Here is a 24,763-nt window from a genome sequence, read left to right on the forward strand (position 1 = left end):
TGAAATAAAACGAATAATTTGATATACTTTAAGCTAACAAACTAACAAAAAATGAATGAAAAAAATTTTTCTTTAAAATCTTAACATATAATGAGAAGAAAGTTTTTTTTCAGTGCTATTAGGAAATTTCATTTATTAAATTAGCATATTTTTAGGTGTACTTGCATATTAACACAAACACTTTTGAACATTTGGTGGTTTTTTTACAGTTGAAAAGTTACTTATCAGATACAAGTTGGTAATTTTCACCAATTCTTTTAAAAAAATTTCTGAATTATCGATATTTATCATGCAAATGTTATCAACATACCAAAAGAAAAAATACTTTAGCAGTTTAAAATGCAAACTTTAATCATTAAGTAAGAATTATATGATACATTTAAAAAATAAAATGCTTACAATTTTCTCAAAATCGTTCTGTAATTTTTGCTGTGTTTTTCCTATGTATACAGTGATCTGTTTTCTCTTAAAAAGGGGGGGGACACATCAGAGAATTGCACAAACCCAGTATCATGCATAACTTTGGCACTGCTAACAGGCTATTGGTCAAACACATCTTATCGCTGTTCCATTTAGCAATTTTGTGGCAAAATATTCCTTCATAAATTTTCCTGCAGTTTTCTCCCATTGCTGGCAAATTCTACAAGTGAACATTTTAAAATTTTATTAAAAAATATCATGATTTGTCTACAAAAATGTTCAAACTTGAAATATAACAAAATGCATACAGAAATGATGACATTGCTTGAATGAAAGACTGTTTTGAGAATTGGTTGCCTAAAAAATGTTTTATGTGTGTGGTTGTGAAAGTTTGGCAATTTCTGATTATTTGGTGACTTCTACTAAGTTGGTTGCAATAATATGTAAGTAACCTTGTAGGTTTCAAAGAAAAATTTAATTAAAAATGCTTTGTTTAGGTATGTGTTTGTATGAAAATTGCGTGAAAATTTAGTATAGCTTTTGAAGATTTACTTTGTGACTTCTGAAAAATATAATTATCTACATTATTCCTTTATGTATATAAAAGGAAGATGGTTGGAATACTGACCCATTTGTTTTAACGGAAAAGGATGGTAAACTTTATGGAAGAGGAGCAACTGATGATAAAGGTCCTGTTCTTGCATGGCTTCATGCAATTTCTGCATTCAGGGAAACTAAAAAAGAGTTGCCTTGCAATTTAAAAGTAAGTTTGCTAATAATATAAATAATACATCAAATATTATGACTTTTACCCCTTCTTTATTAGCTTTAGTTAATTTTCTCTCAGTTCTGATATGTTAATTTAAAATTAGACTAAAGTTATTAATACAAAATTTCAAGTTTTGGAAAGATATCAAACAAGACAAAAGTTTAAACAAATAAATATTTTAATGAATATTAGCATGAAAAATGCTAATTGGCTATCAGATGATAAGTACAGGGTGATCAGTGAATAAGCACTGATTTCAAAATTAAATATATCTACAACAAAACTCGATAGAATTATGTGGTAAACTGTACATTTATTAGCAAAACTGTAAAAATGGTGTACAGAAATTTAGAAAATTTAGTTACAAAAATCGTTACAGATGACGCTCTGCACTGAAAACTCTTTCTCGGAAAGGAGTAAAAAAAATTAGTTAAAAAATAAAGTGAAGCAGCCTTTGCAATCAAAATGCAACTTTTTCAAAATGTTCACCGTTCGAAACAATGAGGTGGCGTAAACAAACAATGAAATTTGACATCACGTCTTGCAATGTCTGGATGGAAATGGAATCACATGCAACACCAATCAACGATTCAAGCTCATCTAGAGTAGCAGGATTATTTCGATAGACATCGTCTCTCAATGCGCCTCACAGAAAGAAGTCACAAGGACTCAGATCGGGAGAATATGGAGGCGAAGCTATTCCTGTGTCAGTAAATTGAGGATAATCTAACACAATTACTCTATTCCTAAAATATTCATGAAGAAAGTGTAAAACTTTATTTGATCAATGTGGTCGAGCCCCATCTTGCAGGAACCAGTCAATACCTGGTCAATCCTCCAACGCTAGTTGAGTGCTGACAAATTGTTCCAAAATTGTAATGTAATGTTCAGTAGTTATCGTTTCTCGTACGGAAAAGGGTCTGATAATGCCTCTGGCGCATACCGCAGCCCATGCCATAACTTTAAGCGAATGCAGTGCTTTTCTTCACACAAATGAGGATTTTCAGTACCCCAAAATCTTCAGTTTTGCTTATTAACGATTCCATTCAAATGAAAATGTGCTTCATCTGTGAAGCAGATGCAGCTCGCATCAAATCTGCCGTTGTCGATCGTTGTTAGAATCTGATTCATAAAGTCAGCCCTTTGTTGCACAGCTTTCATGGGTATGGCCTGATGACTTTGGATTTTGTATGGAAACAGCCGTAGGCTATTTTTAAATATTTTTTGTGTGCTCGTGTACTTCAAACCTGTCTTTGATGCAATACGTCGGATGCTTTTCCTAGGATTTTGCTGAACAAATCCAGAAACTTTGGCTGCATTTTCAGGCGTGACTATAGTTTGCTTAGGCTCAACATTTCCCTTTCGATCATCAGTCACGCTGCCAGGCCATTCGAATTTTGCGAACAGCATGCGAATGGTTTTCGCATCGGGTCCAACTTGAATTGGTTTCGAAAACTGTGACGTGTTGCTAGCCTCTTTTCGTTGTTTCTACGCTAGCCTCTTTTCTGATCACTTTCGCCTTCGAAGCACGTTTTAAAGGCTATTGATAGGCCATTGCGATTAGAGCACCATCTGTTAACGAATTTTATAACTAAATTTTCTAAACTTTTGTACACCATTTTTACAGCTTTGCTAATAAACGTACAGTTTACCGCATAATTCTATCGATCTTTATTGTAGAGATATTTAATTTTGAAATCAGGGCTTATTCGCTGATCACCCTGTATCAGCAATGCCGTTGAACTATATTATACACATCATATGGTTTCATTTTTTACAGCTGGCATTTTATAAAATTTTTTGCATAGAACTGAAAAATATTATATTGCAGCTAATACATTTTTGTAAAGATAATTTTTTTCTTTTATTAAAGCTGTGATATTTTTATATTTTATCTACTTTCTAATGTTTGCATGATGTGTTACAAATGTGATGTTTTGTATGTATTTATCAATAAGAATATGAAAAGAGGTTTTTAATGTAATAAACCTTTTGAGCTATGTAAGTAGTGTATTCTTTAAAATTTTGCATAACTTGAATTTTATCCTAGTCAAATTTATAAATTGCTTAAGTGTAACTGTGTAAGAAGCTGCAGTATTATATATATATGTGTGTGTGTAATAATTCAGTAGAGGATTCGAACAACAGCTGCATGTTTACTTTAGATAAGAGAATGGAGAAAAAAGCTTTCAAATGTGGCCAATGATTTAAGCACATAATTTTCTTTTCGTAATAGAACAAGCCTTGATATGCATTAATAGATTCACTCAGCATCATTTATGGATCCGAGATGCATCACACAGTTTTGCACAGCTTTACATCTTTATAGGCAAAGCAGAAAGCAAACTCTGTATGGCCAGCAGCAAAGAAAAGCACAGAAAAAGGGATGAGCAGTAGTAGAAGTAACATTTGTAGACTTGGTCTCTTTGCTTAAATTCTGGATCTAGGATTGGGTATGGGCTGTCATAATGCAAAAGGATTACATAAGTAAGCATAAAATAGAAATATGCAGTCCAGAAAAATTATTACAGTACAAAGTCTGAGATCCAGACTTGTGGGAACTTCTGGAATTCTGGATTTAAGATTTTGCTGGATATTGGATCATCAGTTTAAATTTGGTAAGATGTAGAAATTATAAAATTAAAAATATGAAATCGTGACTTATGAAATAATGAAGTATTTATAATCTAAAGGATATCAAAATTTAGAAAAAGAAAATGCTTAATATTTATTTGTTTATTTTATTTAACATTTCTTTCAATGTAAGTTGTTTAAGTGGCTTCGTTTTTGTGCTAATATTTTCTCTTTAATTCTGTAGACAGACTTAATTTCTTGTTGTTACAAAGTTTCATTTTTCAAGTCCTGTAATTGCTGTGTCAAGCATTCCGACTAAGTTGTCAATCTAAATTATTTTGCTTTCAATAATCCCTCTATCACTTTCTTCACTATTGGTAGCGGTATTTTCTGAATCTAGAACCATACTACAAATTTTGCCATCTGTTAATTGATTGATGACTGGGTTTCATTGCAATAAAAAATTTCTGTTATATTATCTTCATTTATTACCACTTCTGTACATTTCTTTACGGAATCCATTAATTGGAAAATTTGTCCTTTGGTTTGCAATATCCAAAAACTTTCAAATTTGCAGCTATCATCTTCAGCTTCCTACCATGAAATATGGTAGCTGGCCATCAATTACGCCTAGCATTTTTTAACACATTGACTACCCAACACGAGATAACTTGTAATAGCACTCTTCTTCAGGATGCCCAATACGAGTTATCTTGTAGTTTCTTAACTTGCCACTTTTGCGCCGAAACGAATTACTCGTTTAGCGCTTGTTTTAGCTGTACCGAGGCAACGATTCGGAGCATGTTTGTATGAATCAACTCGTAGTGGGCTTCTGCGAAGAGCTTTGTCTAACAAAAGCCGATGACAAGATCATTTGTAGAACCCTTTTTTCTGGGGAAAAAAAAACAAAAAAAAAACTTAAACTTTTTAATGATTGTTACGAATCATAATTAGTATTTTTAATAATATAATATGATTAAATCGATTTGGCTTCTCGGGCCAGAACCCGAAAAGTGCCGTGGCAGTCAGTGTGTTAAAGTACCTGAAGACACATCCTCCTGTGGTCTTGCAATGCTCCACACAGCAGATTTTGTGTTAAAATATTTCAATAATTCTTGAATATTTTTGCTGTTATTTAAGAAATTTAACATGGATTTTTAAAATGCTACTTTATATTTGCATTTCAGTGTGTGCACTCACCTGATATCTATAGGCTGAATTATTCACATACAGTTTGGAGAAAAGAATAATATGAATGTATTATTTTTCACTAAAACTTTAATTGAAATGTGAGCCGAACAGTTGTCCTACATTCAGGGAAATTTTTGCGTCATTAGGTAAATCAACCAAATTGAAATGTTGCCGAGCCTCGGGTATGAGATTATTTTCAAACCAATCATCCATTAATGCTTGTGTTTTCCCATGCTGTTTTATTTGCATGATATATAATGGGGAAAATCTTTACTTCTTTAAATGCTTGAAGTCGTGTATTTTTTTCGATTACGAAAAGTTTACAGTTGTGCATTTCTGCAGCATTTGCACATGCTAAAATTGTTAGTCTTTGGAATCTCTGACACTTGGAGCCTTTTCTGTAGAGGTTGCCAAGGTGTTTTGCAGTGCCAGTTCATGGCCAGAAAAGACCAGTTTCATCAGGGTTGTACATGTATACGAGCCAGTCTCCCTTAGAAAGTCCTCCACGAAGGCATCCCTTCCCTTAGGCAGATAGCCCTAGTGTGCTTTGCTGTAATCTCAATAAACCAAACCATCAGAGTTGTAAATTTTTTCTGGAGATGACTTTTCACTATTAATGAGTTCAATGAATTCATCTGCAAATATTTCAGCAGCTTCAGTATCAGCTGGAGCTTTTTCACTTGAAATTTTTAATTGCCTTTTACCATGGCAATTTTTAAATTTGGTTAACCAATTTGTCGAATTTGTATGTGCACTCATTTTTTATGTTCATTTCTTCATGAAATATTTTAGCTTGAGCCATTAGGACCTGTCAATGACATGCCCTCGCTGTGACGCTGTCTGACCCACTCAGTCATCACTTTTAGCATAACGAATAATTTTTCAATTTAATTTGTTAAATTTTTCCTGTTTTTGTTGCCAGTGAGGTGTCGGAATTCCTAAAAAATTCAAAAAGTTCCTTTTTGTGTTTTCTTATGTCATATACAGTTATTTTCCCATGTTATACTCCTCGAGATTCTGAGATGGATATACCTTTATCCATTTTTTTAAACCTTTATGGCCCACCAGCGGCCAAGTGGTAACGTTGCTGAACACTGGTAGTTCGGTCCGAGGTTCGAATCCTGCGAACGGGCTGGCTGCATGGGTGTTTTCCTGGTTTTCCCCATGTGTAACGTGTATACAAGCCCGTTTCCCTTAAAAAGTCCTCCACAAAAGCATCCCTCCCTTAAGGCAGATAGCCCTCTAGATAGAGTGCTTTGCCATGATCTAATAAACCAACCAATTAAACCTTTATGAATCGAAACATGCTTTTGCTTTACAGATCCTGTTGCAGTTCCAGAATTATTCAAACTTTAATTTTCATAAAAATGCTCTAATAATGATAGCGTGAAAAAAATAATGAGCTAGATCAATTTGGAAAGTTAAGGAACAGTTCAGTCTTGGCCTGGATAATCAGAAAAATGATCAATGATATCCCCTTCTGTGTCCGATCCTGAATCCAAGGAGACAACAATTTCTCCATTACTGAAATTAGGCTCAGTCCCTTCTTATAGTAATGATTCTGTCCTTCACTTTCAACAATGCAGGTTTCATCTTTCACTGTCATATTCACTGTTGAGATAGCTTGATTTATACCCCAAACTGTTATTGATATAATATTCCTATCTTCATCTGTATGAATTTTTTTTATTTTTCTTCTAGAGCAAATGATAACTTTTAGCTTTATAACCAGTGCTTTGAAATTTCATTTTGAATCCTGTTTAAGAGTAAATAAAGAATGAACACTGATAATAATTATCAAGTTAACTGTGTGAATATTATTTGAATTTAAAAATACAATTCAGAAAAAGGAGGAATTGTTTTGTGCAATTCTTACTTCTAATGGATAGGTTTCAGTATTACTGCTTTTGTAAATTTATATTACTGCAAAGTGACATAAGACACATATTATGTAAATTGGTAATTTAGTTTATTTATATAAATAATAATAATATTTACAGTTAGGAGAGGTACTATGCAAAGTTTCTGAGTAAGATATTGTTGCGTTCTATAGGTTTGTGGATTTTGAGTGATTGATAACAACACTTGATGAAGAATCAACACACAATTTGTTTGCCAGTATTACACAGGGAGTTCCGAACACATTTACAGTCATAAAAAAAACTATGATAAACACGGTGAAACAATCAGCAACACACCCTTCAGGTTGCAACGATAAAGGCAGCTTCCAACTAGGTCGATCACTCTCAAACTCTCTGAACTTTACTACTCTGCTACTGAGCTCAAGATACTCTCTTACTCTGTGTACTAGGCAGGGTATATATACATATATATATATATATATATATATATACCCTGCCTAGTACACATATGAAGTTATAATACACTATATGTATTATAAGAAAGGTAGTAAGAATAAAACTAAAAAGACCAATTTAGGTTAAAATGTTTTGCACATTGTGCTGCAAAATTAAGGAAATTAGAAGATAAATTTTAGTAAGCTCACCAAAAAGTTACCAAGAGCTGTGGCTCCAAGAAAACTCCAACATAAGCATATTCAGTTGCTATGAAAAGTGTGAAAATAGAAAAAATATTTGTATATTTACAAGTTAAATTAATAAAAGCTATATGCTAAACATTTTCGGAAATTTTTACACAGTAAAAAAAACAAATCAATTAAATGAGGTAAAATAATAGGCTTTATGCTAAATAAAAAGTAAATTAAAAAACACAGTAAAATACTAATCGATAGAACAAGGTAAAATGCAAAAAATATTAAAATTAAGAAGTGGAAAATGGTTAATTAGCCCAATTCGAAATTCATTTTGTCTTTTCAAGGGAAATTTTTAAAAATGAATCTCGAACCAAGCTAACCCCATTATGCGTTTTGCCGAAACAGACAATTGAAACTTTGCGCTACAAATTTTTTAATGAATTAAATAAACTGTCTAAAAAACTTTAGTCTCAATTCTCTATTCCAATTTCCCGACGCGTCCGCATATATTGGCACATTAAGTTGTAAAAAAATGTAAAGGCAATTCCGATGTACAGTAAAAATAAATAAATAGCAGTATGCTATTAGTCAAAATATACAATAACTTATGGGCCGGACCTGCAAGCTTAAAGAGTTAAAACTTTACAAACGAACTGTAAATTAAATTTAAATCAAAAGGAAAAAATAAACAAGATGACTAGCAGTATGGGTTGTTGCTAAGACCTAGAAAAAACTTTGAGAGAAAAATTATAAAAATCAGACCTGTAACAATGCTATCTTCTCTAGTGATGAGCAAACTCGGAAAGGACTTGCATTTCCCCTTGCTCTTTTCAATGCCCTTCAACTTGTCATATGACGTAGAAAATATATATATATATAGCTTTTGAGCTGCCTTCGAGAACATTCCCAGAAAATCTGGTACTTGTTCAGGCTATGGCATATCGACAATTGATGCCAGATGGGCGATTTTGTGCTAAATCTGGCAACTCTGCCTTTTCTTGCCCTTTCTGGCAACCCTAAACCCACTTTTCGAACTAGTTATTCAGTTGGGTATTTCACAACAATATTAAGACAGATGTATTGAATTATAATAATTATATGTGTATATTGTCTGTACACGTGTGTATGTATGCATATTGAAGTTTCAGTTATCTCTTTCTCTTTAAATATCTCTCTCTATATATATGTAATAACTTTAAAATGCATAGATGAAAACAGTTGAACTTTTAATAGCTTAGATACTGAGTAGATGACCGAGAATACCGTAATGGGTTGAAGGTGGCAGAGTGGAAAGCATGATGACGCGATTTACCACAACGTATCTTGAAAAATCCCAATCTTTATTTTTTTTTACGCATATCAAATCATTCTTTTTCAGACAAGATGTTTCCTAATTATATTTGAATACAGTTAAGTTGCATTTTGAAGTACGACATTGTTTTAAGCAAGTAAGTGGCAGATACATAAAAAGAATCTTGCCAGTGGCAGGAGAGCTTATGTGGAAAAGGGGAAGAGTTACAGTACTTTCAGAGGAAGAAGGTTGGGAATGGGAAAGTTTCAGTTTAGAGTTTTGGTTTACGATTAATTTGGACAAGAGGCATCTGCATTAAAACATTACGTAAGATAGAAAAATCTGGAACCTGTGAGAATTTAGGGGCAGATTACCAAATTTAGAATGTTAATTTTGAGGTCACCAATTATTATTATTATTATTATTATTATTATTATTATTATTATTTTTTTTTTTTTTTTTTTTTTTTTTTTGAAACAGCTATCATGTTTTGTTATATCTTACATATCCCCCCCTTCAAAAGAAAGGTTGGATGAGCAGGGTGGAAGAAAAAGCATTAGAGCAGCAAAATGTGAAAGATATAATATTGAAAATACGAAACATATTAACAGACCTATTTAACTTTTAAACAAAAAAATTATTGTCATAAAATTTTGACCAATATTTTGAATCAATTTTGCCATTTCACTGAAAGTCATAAAATTTTGAATTCAATTATTAATTTGAGTGCTGTATTCTTTTAAAACAATAGCATATTTTAGAGTTCTGAGGTAAGAATGTCCAATGAAATTTTGTAAAGTTCTTGATAGTTCCACACGGTGATAGTTCAAATTTTTTCACAAAGTAAATGTTCAAACAAAAGTCTTTCCAATTTTTCTTGATGAAAATATTTCTATTATATTACAGATTTAGATGCCAACTTTCAGGTTATTTGTTAGAATTTCCATAATTATATTTTTTAAGGAAGGCATTTTAAAATATAAAAATTTTTTTAACATGTCATTCATAAACACAACAAATTTCAAACTTTTCGCTATTAAGACATTTAAAATTTACTTATCCTTTACAAAACTTGAAGACTCCACAATTTTCATTAAATATTAGCATTTCCATCATATTGGTTTATCAGTTGAGCAAACTGGTGTTTATTCTTCACCAGTGGCCAAAAGATTTGCCAATTAGCAGTTGTAATTGCAGCACTATAGGCTTTCTGACTAGCATCACAGAATCCTATAATTTCTATTTGTTGTAATCCATAGTTAGAACAAATCTGGGGATGCGATAATCGTTGACTATTTTGCAGAAATGCTTTCCATTTTTCAAAGTAATTTTTAGGAAGAGGTGTATTCCAATTTAATTTTAGAAGCTAAAAGTTCTGTAGAAATATTTTAACTTTTGTTGTTAATAGGTCCAATTAAATCTAACGGATCAAAGAGACGACTTATTGTTGATAAGACATCTCTTTTCACTCCTGTTTCTTCAATGTCAGGTATCTTTAAACCGTAAGAAAAACAGTTTGTAGACGTATTCCATGACATACCTAAGGTCTTTGTAATCTGAGGATTATCCGCAACTTGAAAGGAGTAATCCTGAGTTGCACTTTCTTTATTCTTCAATAATTCTGGATTATTTGAACACCATTTGTGTAACTGCATTCCACCACGTTCTAGAAGACAGGTTAACTGTGTGTGCAACTCCTTGGCTTTTTGCAGCATATTAGCTCCAGTGATAATGTCATCCACGTAGCAGTCCTTCAGTATGGCTCTAGAGGCATGAAGAAATTCAGTTGCTTTATCCATTGCTAACTGCTTCAGGACCCTTGTTGCAAGGAATGGTGCACTTGCTGTTCCGTATGTTACAGTCCTTAGACGATAAGTCTACACGGGACTACCAACTGATTCCTTCTACAAGATCAACTGCAGGTTTCGTTGAGATGGTTCAATAAGTATTTCTCTGTACATCTTCTGGACAACAGCTCCTAATGCATAGTTGTACTTTCGAAATCTAATAATAACAGAAAATAAATTCTTGAGGTATTCGCCCTTTCATTAATATTGAATTAAGTGATTTTCCATTGCTAGTAGCCACTGATGGATTAAACTTAACACGAAGCTTGGTAGAGGTTTTTTCTGGCCGATAAACTCTATGATGACTAAGATAATTGCAAGTCGGTGTTTCAATTTCTTGAACTTCTTCCATGTGATTTAGATCCTTATATTCCTCGATAAAATTCTTATATAATGTTTTCATATTCGAATCGCTTTCTAGTTGATGCCACACTTGATGCAAGCTTTTCTCAGCCAGCATTTTTGATTCTCCTAATTCTACACCTTCCTTTATGGGTAACTGAACTACATATCTTCCATCATTTTGTCTATAGTGAGTACGCTTGATATGTTCTTCACAGTATTTTTATTCTTCACTCAAAGCATCCTCAATATTTTCAATGGATTCAACTTCCCAAAATCTTTGGAAAATTTCTTCAACTCTTTCTTCACTATTTAAAACTAAACCACAATAAGTTACTTCTGAGTTACTCTTGCATGCACCAGACGCGATATATCCAAAAATTGTTTCTTGGAATATCAACGGTTGATTTTCTAATTGAAATTGTCCTTGTTTTAAAATCTCAAAGAACAATTCGGTCCGTAATAACATAGCTATTTTGTTAGGTATTCCAAATTGCCGATCTGCTAATGCAATATCAATGGGAATATTTAATGACTGCACGTCTAAACTCCTTGGTGGAGTTACATTGGCTATTTTAGAAATAACTCAACAATTAACTGATCTTAAATATGTTAAATCCTTATTCGAAATCTGCACATCTAGTTGATAATTAATATTTATAACGTTCTCATTTATTCCGGATACAGATGCATAAATTCTTTCTTTATATTTAACAAATTAGCAACACCTTCACGCAGAAAACAACTCATGCTGCCGTTATCAAGTATTGCGCCAACTGGAATTCTTTTTCCATCTGAATTGCAAACATATACTATTGCAGTCGCTAATAAACACGTTTTTTCTCTGTGTCAAAAGACAACTGGATTGATTTTTATTAGAGACATCCGCATTCTTGTTTATAATTTTGTCACTGGTTGCTTCTGTTTTTGTTTTGGCTAACTGTTGATCGATGGTGCTATTTCTGAGCAAGCGATGGATTAATGAATGATGTTTTTCATGGCATTCCAAACATCTGAACTTAGAATTGCAATTTGCGATTAAATGTTCCATACTGAGACAGTTTAGACACAGTTTATGGTTTTTAACTATTTCATATCTTTGATTTGGATTTAGTTTTAAAAATGAATCACATTTATACAGTGGATGATTATTATTTTTACATATAACATAAATCGAAACACTATCGGTTTTAACCATCAGAGCCTTTGATTTCGAACTCTTTCCTAACGAATATTTCATTTTATTAGTACTACGGTTAATGTTATCCAATAACTGACGTCTTTTCTCTAAAAACGAAATTAATTCATCAAACGTAGCAACTTCCGTAGCATTAATGCTTAATTCACATTGTTTGCGCGTTTCAAAATCTAGCTCCTGAAGTACAATATTTAATAACAGAATATCCAATGAATTATTTTTCTCATATTTTAAAACATTCTAAGCCCTAACGTTTTTAGTAGCATTATCTATTACATATCTTATTCCTTTAGACGATTTGAATGTTAAAGTACGTAAATCCATTCTTGACTTTATATGCATCTCAATTAATATTCTTTTATTTTCATACCTATCTTGAAGAGCTTTAAATAGAGAACTGAAAGTATCATCAACAGTTTCAAGATTTTTTGCTTCATCAGTTAATGCAGCTTTTAAATAATAGAGTTTCTGAACTTCTGTCAGTGGAGTATTATTCACTATAATGTTTTCGAATTGAAGCTTAAAATTATTCCATTCAGTATATTTACCAGAAAATTTAGGAAATGGTAATTCTGGCAAACGTATTTGGATTTTAGAATCAAATTTATTAAAATCATTTTCATTTTCAGAATGTGCGATAGATGATAGAATTTCCATAATTCTTACCTCCAGAACTTCCGTTCTTCTTCCATTTCGGCGATTTCTTCATCAATCGCTGTGACATCTTTTTCATCAACGCTTTTGAAATATCTATTCCTTAAGTTTCTAATATTCATTTGAATGCTTTGAAGGAATCTATACTTTATTTGAATTTCGTTCTTATTCGAACTATCATCATATTCCTTCACTACATTTTCTAACCTAGTTAGTTTCGCTTTTAACGAAGTTTTATTTCTATCTAATGCCAGCATTTTGTTCATTTCTCCGGCTTTGCTGACCTACTTTGATTCTAAACTAATGAGTGGACTGTATAGCAAAAGAACTAACTAATTTATTGACAGTAATTAACTAAATTCAGTTCTAATACATGCTCTGGCATGTTGTTTAGCCGAATCCAGATGGCCAAGTGAGAGTTTCTCTCCATATCCAATAGGTAGCGCTGTATTCTAACTTAACAGCAGTTATTGTAGAAAAGGCCTCCGTTCCTTCTGTAGAGGCAACTGACCTTTTTTGAACTGCTGTAATTCCATTATAAAAATGAAAACTCACTCTATTTTATGAAAAAATAAAAATACTTACGACTTAATAAAAAAGGTATTTTTTCATAGGGTGAGAGCCTTTAACGTTTATCTTGAAAGCATTAAAAGAAATACCAACAATTCAAAAAATCTCAAACAATAATTTCTTTCTTAAAATACACTAAAAATTAAAAAATATATATCCAAGGAAACTTAAACAATAGTACAAAAATATTTTTTGTATTAGGAACCTTCCCTAAGTAAAACCTTCAAATTCCTTAACCTAATTTTTACCAAATTCAATATTTTTTTTCCCCAATTCAGAAATACAAAACTACATTTTAAATAAATCATAATATTTTTGAATTATTAACTTTGATTTTAAAATGATTTAAGCAAAACATTGCCACCAGTAAATCGTAAAACGATGCAATTACATTTAAATGCAATTTTTTAAAAAAATATTCATTCACTCAATTTGGAACTTAATACCGCTTCAATATCACATTTGATGCCTTTTGATAATACTGCATTCTTTGAACATGAAGAATTTCCCGAATAAAGCACTAAACACGCAAAAGAGCACAAAATACTATCTAGTATTTCACATTTCGTTGCTGACCTTCAAAGCACTTTGGATGTTTAATTTTACTTTTATGGAATGATTGGAAATGAATAAACATCGTGAATATTCAAAGCGAAATGTTTAGCAAGTTCACCACATGTGTGACTGCTGTCCGGTTCTCTGTCTGCTTTAAATGCTAAGAAGTTCATGGCATAAGAGATCTCATGATCTAAACTTCTGGAGCCAGTGCCTGCCAGTGCATTCATTCACAGCATCTTCTCCAAATACCTGTTATATTTGATAACGTAATGCCACTACAGACTGGCCCGCCTAAACAAGCAGTTAAGCAGCAACTAAGAATCAGCTGCTTCAACTCTTTCATTTCTCTTTGACGTTGGATGAGCTGTGATTGCAGTATGTGTGTAATGTTCCTGTAGTACAGGCCAATGGCTGCACTAACCCACCATCACGAGTCACTTTGTTTCTTCTTCATGAGTGCTTCATCAAATGGAATATCTTAAACAGCAAGAATTTTTTAATTACAGTTCCCTTTAATTGAATTTTTCGATTTAGAGATCCATTAAATATAGAATTACGAGGGCTATCCAGAAAGTAGATTACGTTTTGGAATAAAAAAATAAACAAAGTATAGGAAACAAATTTTATTATATACAGATGAAAGCCACACTCAAATACTACTTTTCTACATAGTCACCATACAAATTAAGGCATTTATCGTAGCGATGTACGAGCTTGGAAATTCCTTCGTCGAAAAATTCGGCCGCCTGCGCCTTCAACCACTTCGTTACCTCTTCTTGCCTTCCATCTTGCACAAAACTTGTGGTAACCAAGCTTTTCGCTGATGATTTCGTGCAACAAACTTCGCGAAATTTGTGGAAAACTCAAAGAAAGTTCCGTTATTGTGAAATTTCAATTTTCACGGACTTTAGCATCGACTTTTTCGAGAAGTTCGGCGGTCACTATGCTGGGTCTCCCACTTCGATCTTCGTCATGAACATTGGTTCGGCCATTTTGAAATCTTATGACCCACTGACGCACTCCACCTTCAGTGATAATGTTGTCCCCATACACTTCACGAAGCTGCCGATAGATTTCTATCGGTTTACGGTTTTTTGCAGTCAGAAACCTTATTACTGAGCGCACCTCGCAGCTCGCGGGATTTTCAATTAACGCAGACATTTCAAACCGTCACAGTATCTGAACGGAGCACAGCACGAACCTCTCACTAGCACGGCTAGATGCAGACTGAGCTGCGCAACGCTCTGACCCCAAGATGGCCGCGCTAGCCCCGCCCCTAGCAGACACAGACGGAAACGTAATCTACTTCCTGGATGGCCCTCGTAGTTTCAAAAATTAAAATAATTATTCTCTTGAATATGGCAAAGACTATTTTGTTCCAGATAATGTATGCAGAATACATGAAATTAAAAGTATTTATGTATTTTTTACATATCGTGTGAAATATGTTATTTGAAGCATTGTCACTACTTTCTATCATTTGCATGTTATACAAGTAGTTAACGTACTCTGTGCAAAAAATTTTATATTTTCATCGCAGCAAAGCATATACTTGTATAAATGTGAAATAGGATCATATTTATATTCTCCAGATGTGTCATAACGTATTATATGTTTTAGACTGTATATTGTTAATATAAGTACTAAATCTATCTATTAGGTCTGCAAGAGAATATCATATGTTGCTATCAAAATGGTGGGTTTTCCCTGTTCAGCCAGCGATATGTTATTTACCAAATAACGAAATATTCTTTTGGTAGAACGGAAAGAACTAAATCCATCTATTAGGTCTGCAAGAAAATATAATATGTTGCTATCAAAATGGTGGGTTTTCCCTGTTCAGCCAGCGATATGTTATTTACCAAATAATGAAATATTCTTTTAGTAGAACAGAAAGAACTGATTGTAAACACTAAATACATTTTTTCACATTCTTATCAGCAAATAAATACAAACATATGTTTTTATCACATTATGCAAGTGTTAAATATTTAATTCTTAAAAGGAATGTATAAGAACAATATTTTCAATATAGGCTAATTAAAAAATAAGATTTTACTTAATTGTTCACACAAATATATGTAATTTTGAAAGGATGAAGAACTTATTTTCTCCATCCTTTTCAAAAAGTGCAGTTTACCTGAGTCTGAGGTCTCATTTTGAAAACAATCAATATTTTTTTATTTTAACACTCCAATGAAGAAAGACTAAGCTACTAAAATTATCTTCAAAAGTGTGCATAACTAAAGAAAAGAGAAATATTGATTCATATTTAACATCAGAATTACTTGAAAGGGCATTGAAAATTGAGGAGGAAGATGCTTTTCTATTAAATACTGTTGATGATTTAGATTTAGATTTCATAAAGGAGCTTTTTCCTGTGGCTTGGAAATTAGACGTGAATTACACCAGAAATTTTTCAACGGCAGAAAAAGAAGCATTAACATATGTTCCAACTTATTTTGCCTACCGTATGCATGACAAAGACCCATCATTAGGAACAGTATCTAAAAATAGTGCTGATGAAACAATATTTCATTCTGAATAGATTAAATTATTGTGCTTAGGAGTTGGTTATTGTCTTTAAGACTGTACCTTCCTATTTATGGATGAACACAATTTGAGTTCAAAAAGATATTTTGTACAGTTCATGGCACAACTTATTATAAAGGGAAGGATGTAATTGGCTCTTTAATTACTAGACTAGCGAAACATTATCCTGAAGTAAATAGAGATGCAATTCGTTTATTTTGCACAGTGCAAACTTTTATTAGAGTATGTCTCTTAAATAGAAATGCATATGTTTTTTCCTAAAGGAAAGCAATTTAAAATGCAAAAAGGTGGATTTCTTCGAATGTGGCAGCCAAAATATAATATTTGAACAGCTTGTAGTTGCAGTGCGACTGTGCATTTTCATTTAAATATGTGCTTTGATGTGAAATATTTCTGGATGACATTTTAGAAGTTAATAGCATAAAGCATATTTCAAACAGGGCTGTGGAGTTGGTAGCTAAAATAACCGACTCCGACACCTGGAATTTTAATTACTTTAACTCCGACTCCCTCATATATATATATATATATATATAAACATATACACATAAGTTACAGCTTATTTTTTAATATGAAAGAAGTAATAAATGAAGTAATAAAAGAAGTAATAAAAGAAAAAACATTGATGGCATAGCAAATTATTTATATTAATTAGCATTTATTATGAAATGGAAAAACTGGCATTAGTTATTTCTAAGAAAAGTATAGTTTCGGCAATGTCTTCTTTAATGGAGGACCATAAATCCGATTTGATAAGCTTCAGAGCTGAGAAGAGTCTTTCCAAACTGACTTGAGTAGGAGGAAGAGCTATTACTGTTAGGGCTACTTCTTTTAACTTTTCAGGAAAAATTTTTAAAAGAGGTTCTAAAGCTCTAAAGAAGTTCTAAAAGAGGTGTCTTGCAAGCTCAATCGTACTTTTCTATTTCTTCAAAGGCCATGTAGAAATCTTGTTTGTATTTTTTTCATTTTTATATCTAAAGGCTCTTGTTTCTTTATTTTCATTCACTTTGCCTTAGCCTTTTTAATATTATGTAAAACTATTTCTCAAAATCTAATTCACCACTGAAGATACTGATCGAGACTCAATTGCAATGTCTGCAGTTTGACTGTCCTGATTCTGTCTAATTCTCCAGTTTTTCTGAGAATAATTTCATTCTTAATGAAAGTTCATAGATGACTTAGCCTTTTTAATTTGTTCGTCATCCAAGAAAATTCTGTGTTTTGGATCTCCATATATTGAACTCAGCAAGATCTCATTGTCTAGCAAACTAGTTTCTCTTTTCTTCATTGAAGAAATTATTCCTTCTGCAATAAACCCTCCATTTCAGAAAGAACAAGCATCCCATTCTCGCCTCCTGGCAATTCTTCAGTCTGCAGCTTTTTTGTGGCTATATATGGTATAGAAAGAAGAGTTTCCAATTCTGCAAGATCATTCTGCAGTCTTTCTGTTAGTGAAACATTAGGGTTATCTACAACTCCTAAAAAAGTTCTTAATTCAAAAAACCTCTTTATCAGCAAATATATACTTCCTTATCGTGTTGCTTGATCAATAATTGCTCCTTTTCCTGCTCGCTTTCTAAGAATGGCATCAATTTTCAGAGTTCTTACTACTATTGCTGCTTACCTAAATTTACTATTGAGATTTGTAACTAATTAAATCAATCGCTTTAATCACCAATGGCAAATATTACATCCATCCTTCTCCCTTATATTTATTTATTAATATGTCAATAAAATAATTATTGATTAATGTATACAGTCCATAAATAAAAAATAATAACTCAGCTTGTCATTAATTTTTTTAATTTTTTTTTTTTTTTTTTTTTTTTCCAATTCATTTTAATTTCATTTCAAATTCAAACTGTCCAACAAAAACTGGAGTTGGAGTTTGAGTCAACCTGTTTTTAGTGACTCCAGCTCCAACACCTTTTACCCCAAAATCTACCTGACTCCGCCTCCGACTCCACAGCCCTGATTTCAAATGGGTATTAAATTTTTTAAGCACTTTTATTCGTATTGTATTTTTTGTAACTAATTATTGATTCAATTTTGTTCTAGCTGAGCATTTTAGATAAATTTTAATAGTATAAAACATTAAAGTAATTGCATAGAAAGGCCTTCTTCCGTAGCCCCCCTTTTGAAAAATTAAATAATTCTTTTTAGATACTGTGAGTAAAGCAGTTTTCTAAAAATTATGAAAACAATCTTACATATTGTATTTATTTAAAGTAATATAAATGGAAAGTTGCTAACTCTCTTGATTTTTAACATATTTCACACAATTTTCTCTTATTCTTAAAATTTCTTACGAGTTTTATGTTGCTTTGGCTTAATACTTCGTTATTTGCGTCCGAAAAAGTGATTTGGCTGAAAGCACTTGTTTTTCTCTAGATGCACATTAAAAAAACTGAAGTCGTATTATCACTGAGATATTGCGTGTTTCTGCTTTGTGCATGAGAGTCCAAAAACGTCATGTTCCAGTTCTTCAACAAGAATTAGGCACCACTGCGGGCCATCTGGCATATATTAATCAGTGAGCACAAAGCAAGATCAAGGTTGTTTATTTCATTCGTCTCGCCAATGGGCAGCTTAAGTTTCACATAGTTTCCAGAAACAGTTTAAGAAACTGCAATCTTTTGTCTTAGTTATGTCTGCAAAAAAAGTAAAATACTTGTGCACTTTTCAAAAACTTATATGCAGATGACTTTCCCTTTTTTTTTTTTTTTTTTTTTTTTTTTTTTTTTTTTTTTTTTGTGTGTGTGTGTGTGTGTGTGTGTTGTTGTTGTTGTTGTTTCAAGGAAATTTAATATTGCAATGTTTATAATTTGTCATTGCAATTTTTCAATTTCGCATGGTGGAAGGGCCAATGTTCTTAAATATGCGCGTACACAAGGCCAATGTTCTTAAATATGTGCGTACACAAGGCCAATGTTCTTAAATATGTGCGTACATGAGTTATATTGGAAAAAATTACATTTTTCTGAAGAAACAAAAGACCAAAAAGTTATTGATGCAGAATGCCCGTTCTCTACCTTTTTACTGAAGCATAACCTGTCACGGAATGCATCAGATCATGTTGCAGCTTTTTTAGAAAAATATTTCCTGTAAAATTGCTAAGAAATAGTCAAGTGCAATGATAAAAATGACTGCAATTATAGAAGAAATAGCCTTAATAAATTAGTATGAAAAATAAATCTTCATTTATTAATTGCATTAAAATAGTTCCATTTTGCCTCATTACGAATAGAAGCAATAGTACCTATGCAAAACTGTATCCAATTGTCGTATCTTTTTTTTTTGGGGGGGGGGGTGTTTTAATCCAGAGTCTTCAGAATTGAGTGTAGTTTACTTTCTGTATCCATTTTAGAAGGAGATTTGACAGGCTTTAATATATAGCACAGCTAATTATTAAAAAATTAAAAGAAAGTACAATTCTTTTTAGGATAATTGTGTGCACTTTATGTTTTTGTCTTTGACTTTAATAAAGCTTTTTGCCTTTTTGTATGCTCTATTTTGCCATCATTCAATGTTCTTAACACAATTCTACAGTGCAGAATTACATTAATTCATGTTTTTCAATCAATTATTGATCACCTGGTTAAAGTATTATTTAATAATTAGGGAAACTGATTAGAGTATTTTTCTATCATTAGAAGATGCAAGTTTGCATTTAAGAAATAATAACTGAACTTTCAGGTATTAATTTGTTACTATTTAAAGTTACTTCATTATTAAAAAATATATTTTCTTTACACATCATATTTTTATTATTTAAAAAATATTTTTGTTGTTGAGAAAATTCTTCGGATTTCTTCAGAAATTTAGAGTGACTAAAAACGCTCCTGATTTTAGAGTGTCTTAAGTTCGCAAATATGTAGATGTGAGTATAAGTTATAAAATTATTTTGAAAATATCTGTTATATTGAATCGGAAGAGAAACATCCAATGTAAAATTTATGTTTAGGGAAAAAATCGACCTTAGATTAACAGAAATTCTGAATAAAGCTATCGATTTCAAAGGCACTCAAACATAAGTTCTTTAGCAACAGGAAAAAAAACTTGTCCTATATGTTTAAAACTGTAGCAATCTAAGGTTGTTTTTTGTCTAACTACAAAGCTGTTATTATAGTTATTTTAGGAGCAGTAGTAGAATTCTCTGAGTTATTATGCAGATAAAGAAACAATTATAAACGTTCATTTAAAAAAGAGAGAGAGAGAGAGAGAGAGGCAAGTTTTAAGAAGACAGAACTTTATGTTAAACGAGTAGTGCATTTTTATTTTAAAACAGAATAAGTACTATTAACTTTTTTAATGTTCAGTGTAAAATGCATATAGCAATAACATCGTCTCTTCCAAATTATAGCTATCTTTCACACATAGTTCTTTTTAAATACTGGTTCTTCAAAGTAAAAACGCTAATTTCTATGTTGTGAATTGCATCTTTGTGGTCACTGTCAACATGATTATGTCACCACTTCTCACTTCCTGTTTCAGGAGGAAAAGCTAGCCTTTCTGTTTTAAGTCCTGGCAAAATGTGAAGCAGCATAAGAGAGTATTTTTGTAGTAGCGAAACCATGTATGTACTCTTGTGCATGGATGGATGTGTTTAAGAACTTGATTGCTCATCTTAATAGAAATGTCAGATTTTATCACCTTTTATATGATGCTTTTGATACAACTAGATTTCCATTTTCAAAATTCTTGGGCAGTTTGCAATATAACAATACTGTAATTGTATTCAGTAGAATACTTCTTGCTATCTACTAATCAGTTAAAGCATTTTGAAAATGAACACAATTTTGTAACTTGAAAGTAATTGTGCTGAGCAATATGAAATACTAATGCAGGAATATCCAAACATTAATTTGTGATGTGACATAAACCTACACATGCCTGTCAGTCTTGAGTTTCTTCATGAGAGCAGCTTGAGAGGCTTCTTTGCAGCAGTTCTAGAATCTTCCTGGCATTCTTCCCAGTAGCAGAAACTTTCTTTGATCTTGAGGCATCTTCAGGCAGAATTTCTGATACTCTACTTGGGCATTTGTAGTATGATGAATATAAAATCTTCCAGCAGAGGAGCCATTTCTTCTAATCATCACTGAAACCACACGTGTAAAGTTGTTATGCAAAATTGCCTAGCATTTCACTTTTGATCAGGAAAATATTAGAGCATTTCTTACTGCCAAAGCTCAAAGGGAATTAACACCCAAAGCTTGTCCTGATGGCTACATTGCAGGTTAGAAGATTTCTTGAAGCAACAAACTTTTCACAAAGTATCAATTGCCATTTGTATCACTTTGCAAAACTTTTTTTGTGACCTTTGTAATTTCTTGTAATTAATATTATTATTTTTTTTTCCAGTTTTGTTTTGAAGGTATGGAAGAATCTGGCTCTGAAGGCTTAGATGAATTAGTTTTTGCTGAGAAAGATAAATTTTTTAAAGATGTGGATTATGTGTGTATATCTGATAATTATTGGCTAGGAAAGAAAAAACCATGCATTACATATGGTTTAAGGTAAAACATTTTCCATCATTTTTGTATTATTTGTTAGTTATCTGTAAGCATTTCGTTTTTGATTATTGTAAATCTGTTTGTAATTAAAAAATTTTGGCTGTTAAGAAAAAACTTATATCTAATAAAACAGAATAATTTTTTTTTTTACTAAGAACCGTGTTAAAACATTGCTAAAATTAAAAATTAGATTTGCAAAGATGGTAGGCTGTTCTGGAATCCAAATGAATGGTTTTATCAGATTCTCCTCTTTTTATTGCAGTTTCAATCAAATTAGATTAAGCCATTCATTTTGGATTCCAGCTGATAGTGCAGATGGGCTGCCTCCTGAAAGCTCTAACTTGGGAATGTTTTAATATGGTTTTTAGTATGTAAACCAAGATTATTTTATTTTGTCTCAATTCACTTTTAACTACATGCACCTTTAAAAAAGGATTATCTATTATTGGCTGTTTGATTTTTTGTACTTTATATTCTTTTGATGATACATTTGTAATTTATTTCCTTAGAATGTATCTAATTAGTGGTAATTAATTAATTAATATAGAGTTGTTTTTATTCTAGAGGAGCATGCTACTTTTTTATCGAGGTTGAATGTGCTGCTAAGGATTTGCATTCTGGTGTGTTTGGTGGCTCAGTGTGAGTTAAAATTGTCTTGTTATTAACACCAGAATTTTTAATTAGTTGCAAAATGTATGATTTATATGATAAAACCTTTTTTTTTTTTTTTTTTTTGGTACAGATATGTTAATGAAACTAAAACATGTATTCATATAAATAATAGTAAAAAAAAATTACTGTGAATAGATATGTAATAAACCTGTAACAGGTACTTGCATATTAATCTGTCAACCATGAAACGGTTGCCAAGTAGCGAGATTTATCATCAGTTATTGATAAGCATGATATAATGACACACTTATAACACCTATGCTTTCGTTTGATGTAACCCCAATTGATTCTTGATAAGCCATATTTTGGTTTTCTGTTACTGCTTTCTGTTTCCGTATTGATTTGCATTTGTTAACACTCTATTTTCTATTACACAGCGCCAAATATTCCCCTAGCGGTGACTTTTGGAACTAATTTGTTTTTTCGCGGAATCCTTTTCAAAATGTGGCTCATTCTCGCAAATAGATCGCGCTACAGAACACTGTGAGCACTGTTCGTTGAATTATGGCCACCCAGTATATGTTTATTTCTTTGGATTGCTTTGCAATGAAATGAGTAAGATAAATTAAATTTTTATAATATTCTTAGTTGTTTCATTGTATTTTGTAGCAAATAAATAAAACCATTCACTTATTCATGCTCAATGTAATAACTAGTAAAATATGCTTAATTGTTCTATTTGGCATGGAAGATCAGAGAAAGTCGGGAAAATTAAAAATTGAATTTCAGTGAGAGTACTTCAACCAAGGCACAAAAGACTGTAATATCATATGTGTAGCATTAAAATACAAAGCTGTATTTTCTATATTTGATTGCTAAATATTTAAGACAACATAGCAAGTACATGTTCCCATGCTAAAGAATGCAAGTTCAAATCACATCAAACATGAAGACTCTGTTGGTGGCTTATGGTTGACAGTAATGTTCTTGTCCAGTGGGAACACATAAAATCTGCCGGTTTGAGAGACTGGTGTTAAGAGAAGAGGAGGCAAATCCTATGGCTTCCATCTCTTAAGGTTTTCTCTGTCAAAAATGGAAGAGCTGAATAGAGTTATATGATCATCATGAGTGTTCAATTTATGACCGAACAGTATTAATGTAATTCATGACACCTGACGATGTGGCTATTAATGCAAATAGGACTAGTGTCAGATTGCCAAAATTGTTGCTGCCCCAAGGAGATAGGATTTAGCAGCGAAAGCATTAGTGATGCTCTGAATGGGACTTAGGACTATAACCAATAGTAGTTGTCACTTGGCCGTGAAAATGCACTAATTGGTACTTCTTATTTCAATATGAATCATGTTTCAAAAATTTAGATCTGAAAGAGAAGCCATTAGATTTTTTTGTGCGTATAGTATTACAGTATACGTTAGTAATTTTGATAATTATTAATAAATATTTTTATTCTGGGCATTTAATGCATATTTTACAACATGCAGTTTGAGCTAGTTGGAGGCTTAGAGGCAAGAGACTGCTGAATATTGTCAGTTTAACAGCGATTCAAATCTTGGTCAACAGATGGCTACATGAGCATTTTTGTGATTTTTCCTACATGTAATATGGATTTGAATCAGTTTCACTGAGAAAGTTTTCCATTAACTGCTTCCCTTACACATTTTTTTGAAAAAAATTGCAAAAAATCATCACATTTTTTTTATTTTATTATTAAATTCTAGGAAACGAAACGAAACAAAATATATAGGTTTCAAGTTGATTTTTTATTTTTTTTACAGGTGTAAAAGCATTTAGTTTTTATATTAGTTTACTATCCCAAGTTATATAAAATTAAAATTAAAAAAATTAATTAAAAAAATTAAATATTAGTTGTTGTATGAGAGTTTTTGAAACAAGGGACAACACAAAGTGATATCTAACATTCTATACACTGGTAATCTGGTCTCTTTTCTTATTGGCTTACCTCTGGAATCTCTTTTGCGGGAGCACAGAGGACACTGTCTCATTGGATTTGATTTTTTTTCAGTAGCAGGAATAACATCTGGAAAATGCCTTGAGGTCCTGCCAAAAGAACCGCGAAACCATCAAAACTTGGCGAATTGCCAATAAAAGCTGAATATTTCCTTTCATTTTCTCCAAGCCAAGTGAAGTGATAAAAC

General features: G+C 32.0%; 1 protein-coding gene and 1 long non-coding RNA gene across 5 annotated transcripts in view; one reads left to right on the plus strand and one right to left on the minus strand.

Moving 5' to 3' along the window:
- Positions 1-24,763, plus strand: part of Cndp2 (Cytosolic non-specific dipeptidase 2) — a 91,090-nt gene that overhangs the window by 32,355 nt on the left and 33,972 nt on the right. For all 4 annotated transcript variants that reach the window (XR_004759922.2, XM_035371141.2, XM_035371142.2 and 1 more), the window contains 3 exons: positions 1,028-1,183; positions 21,823-21,977; positions 22,539-22,613. Coding sequence is in view for 3 of the 4 variants with exons in the window: in XM_035371141.2 (XP_035227032.1) it covers positions 1,028-1,183; positions 21,823-21,977; positions 22,539-22,613 (386 nt within the window). In the remaining variant the exon portion in view is untranslated. The remainder of the gene's footprint in view (positions 1-1,027; positions 1,184-21,822; positions 21,978-22,538; positions 22,614-24,763) is intronic.
- On the minus strand, positions 341-24,761 carry LOC146996552 (uncharacterized). Its single transcript, XR_015042216.1, has 3 exons — positions 24,568-24,761; positions 7,461-7,518; positions 341-640 (listed from the first exon to the last, which is right to left on the minus strand). It is a non-coding gene; the product is annotated as an uncharacterized LOC146996552 (long non-coding RNA).

This window comes from Stegodyphus dumicola, chromosome 7, assembly GCF_044657685.1.
Source record: "Stegodyphus dumicola isolate Sdum_Otavi_A_Nest chromosome 7, ASM4465768v1".
NCBI lineage: Eukaryota > Metazoa > Arthropoda > Arachnida > Araneae > Eresidae > Stegodyphus > Stegodyphus dumicola.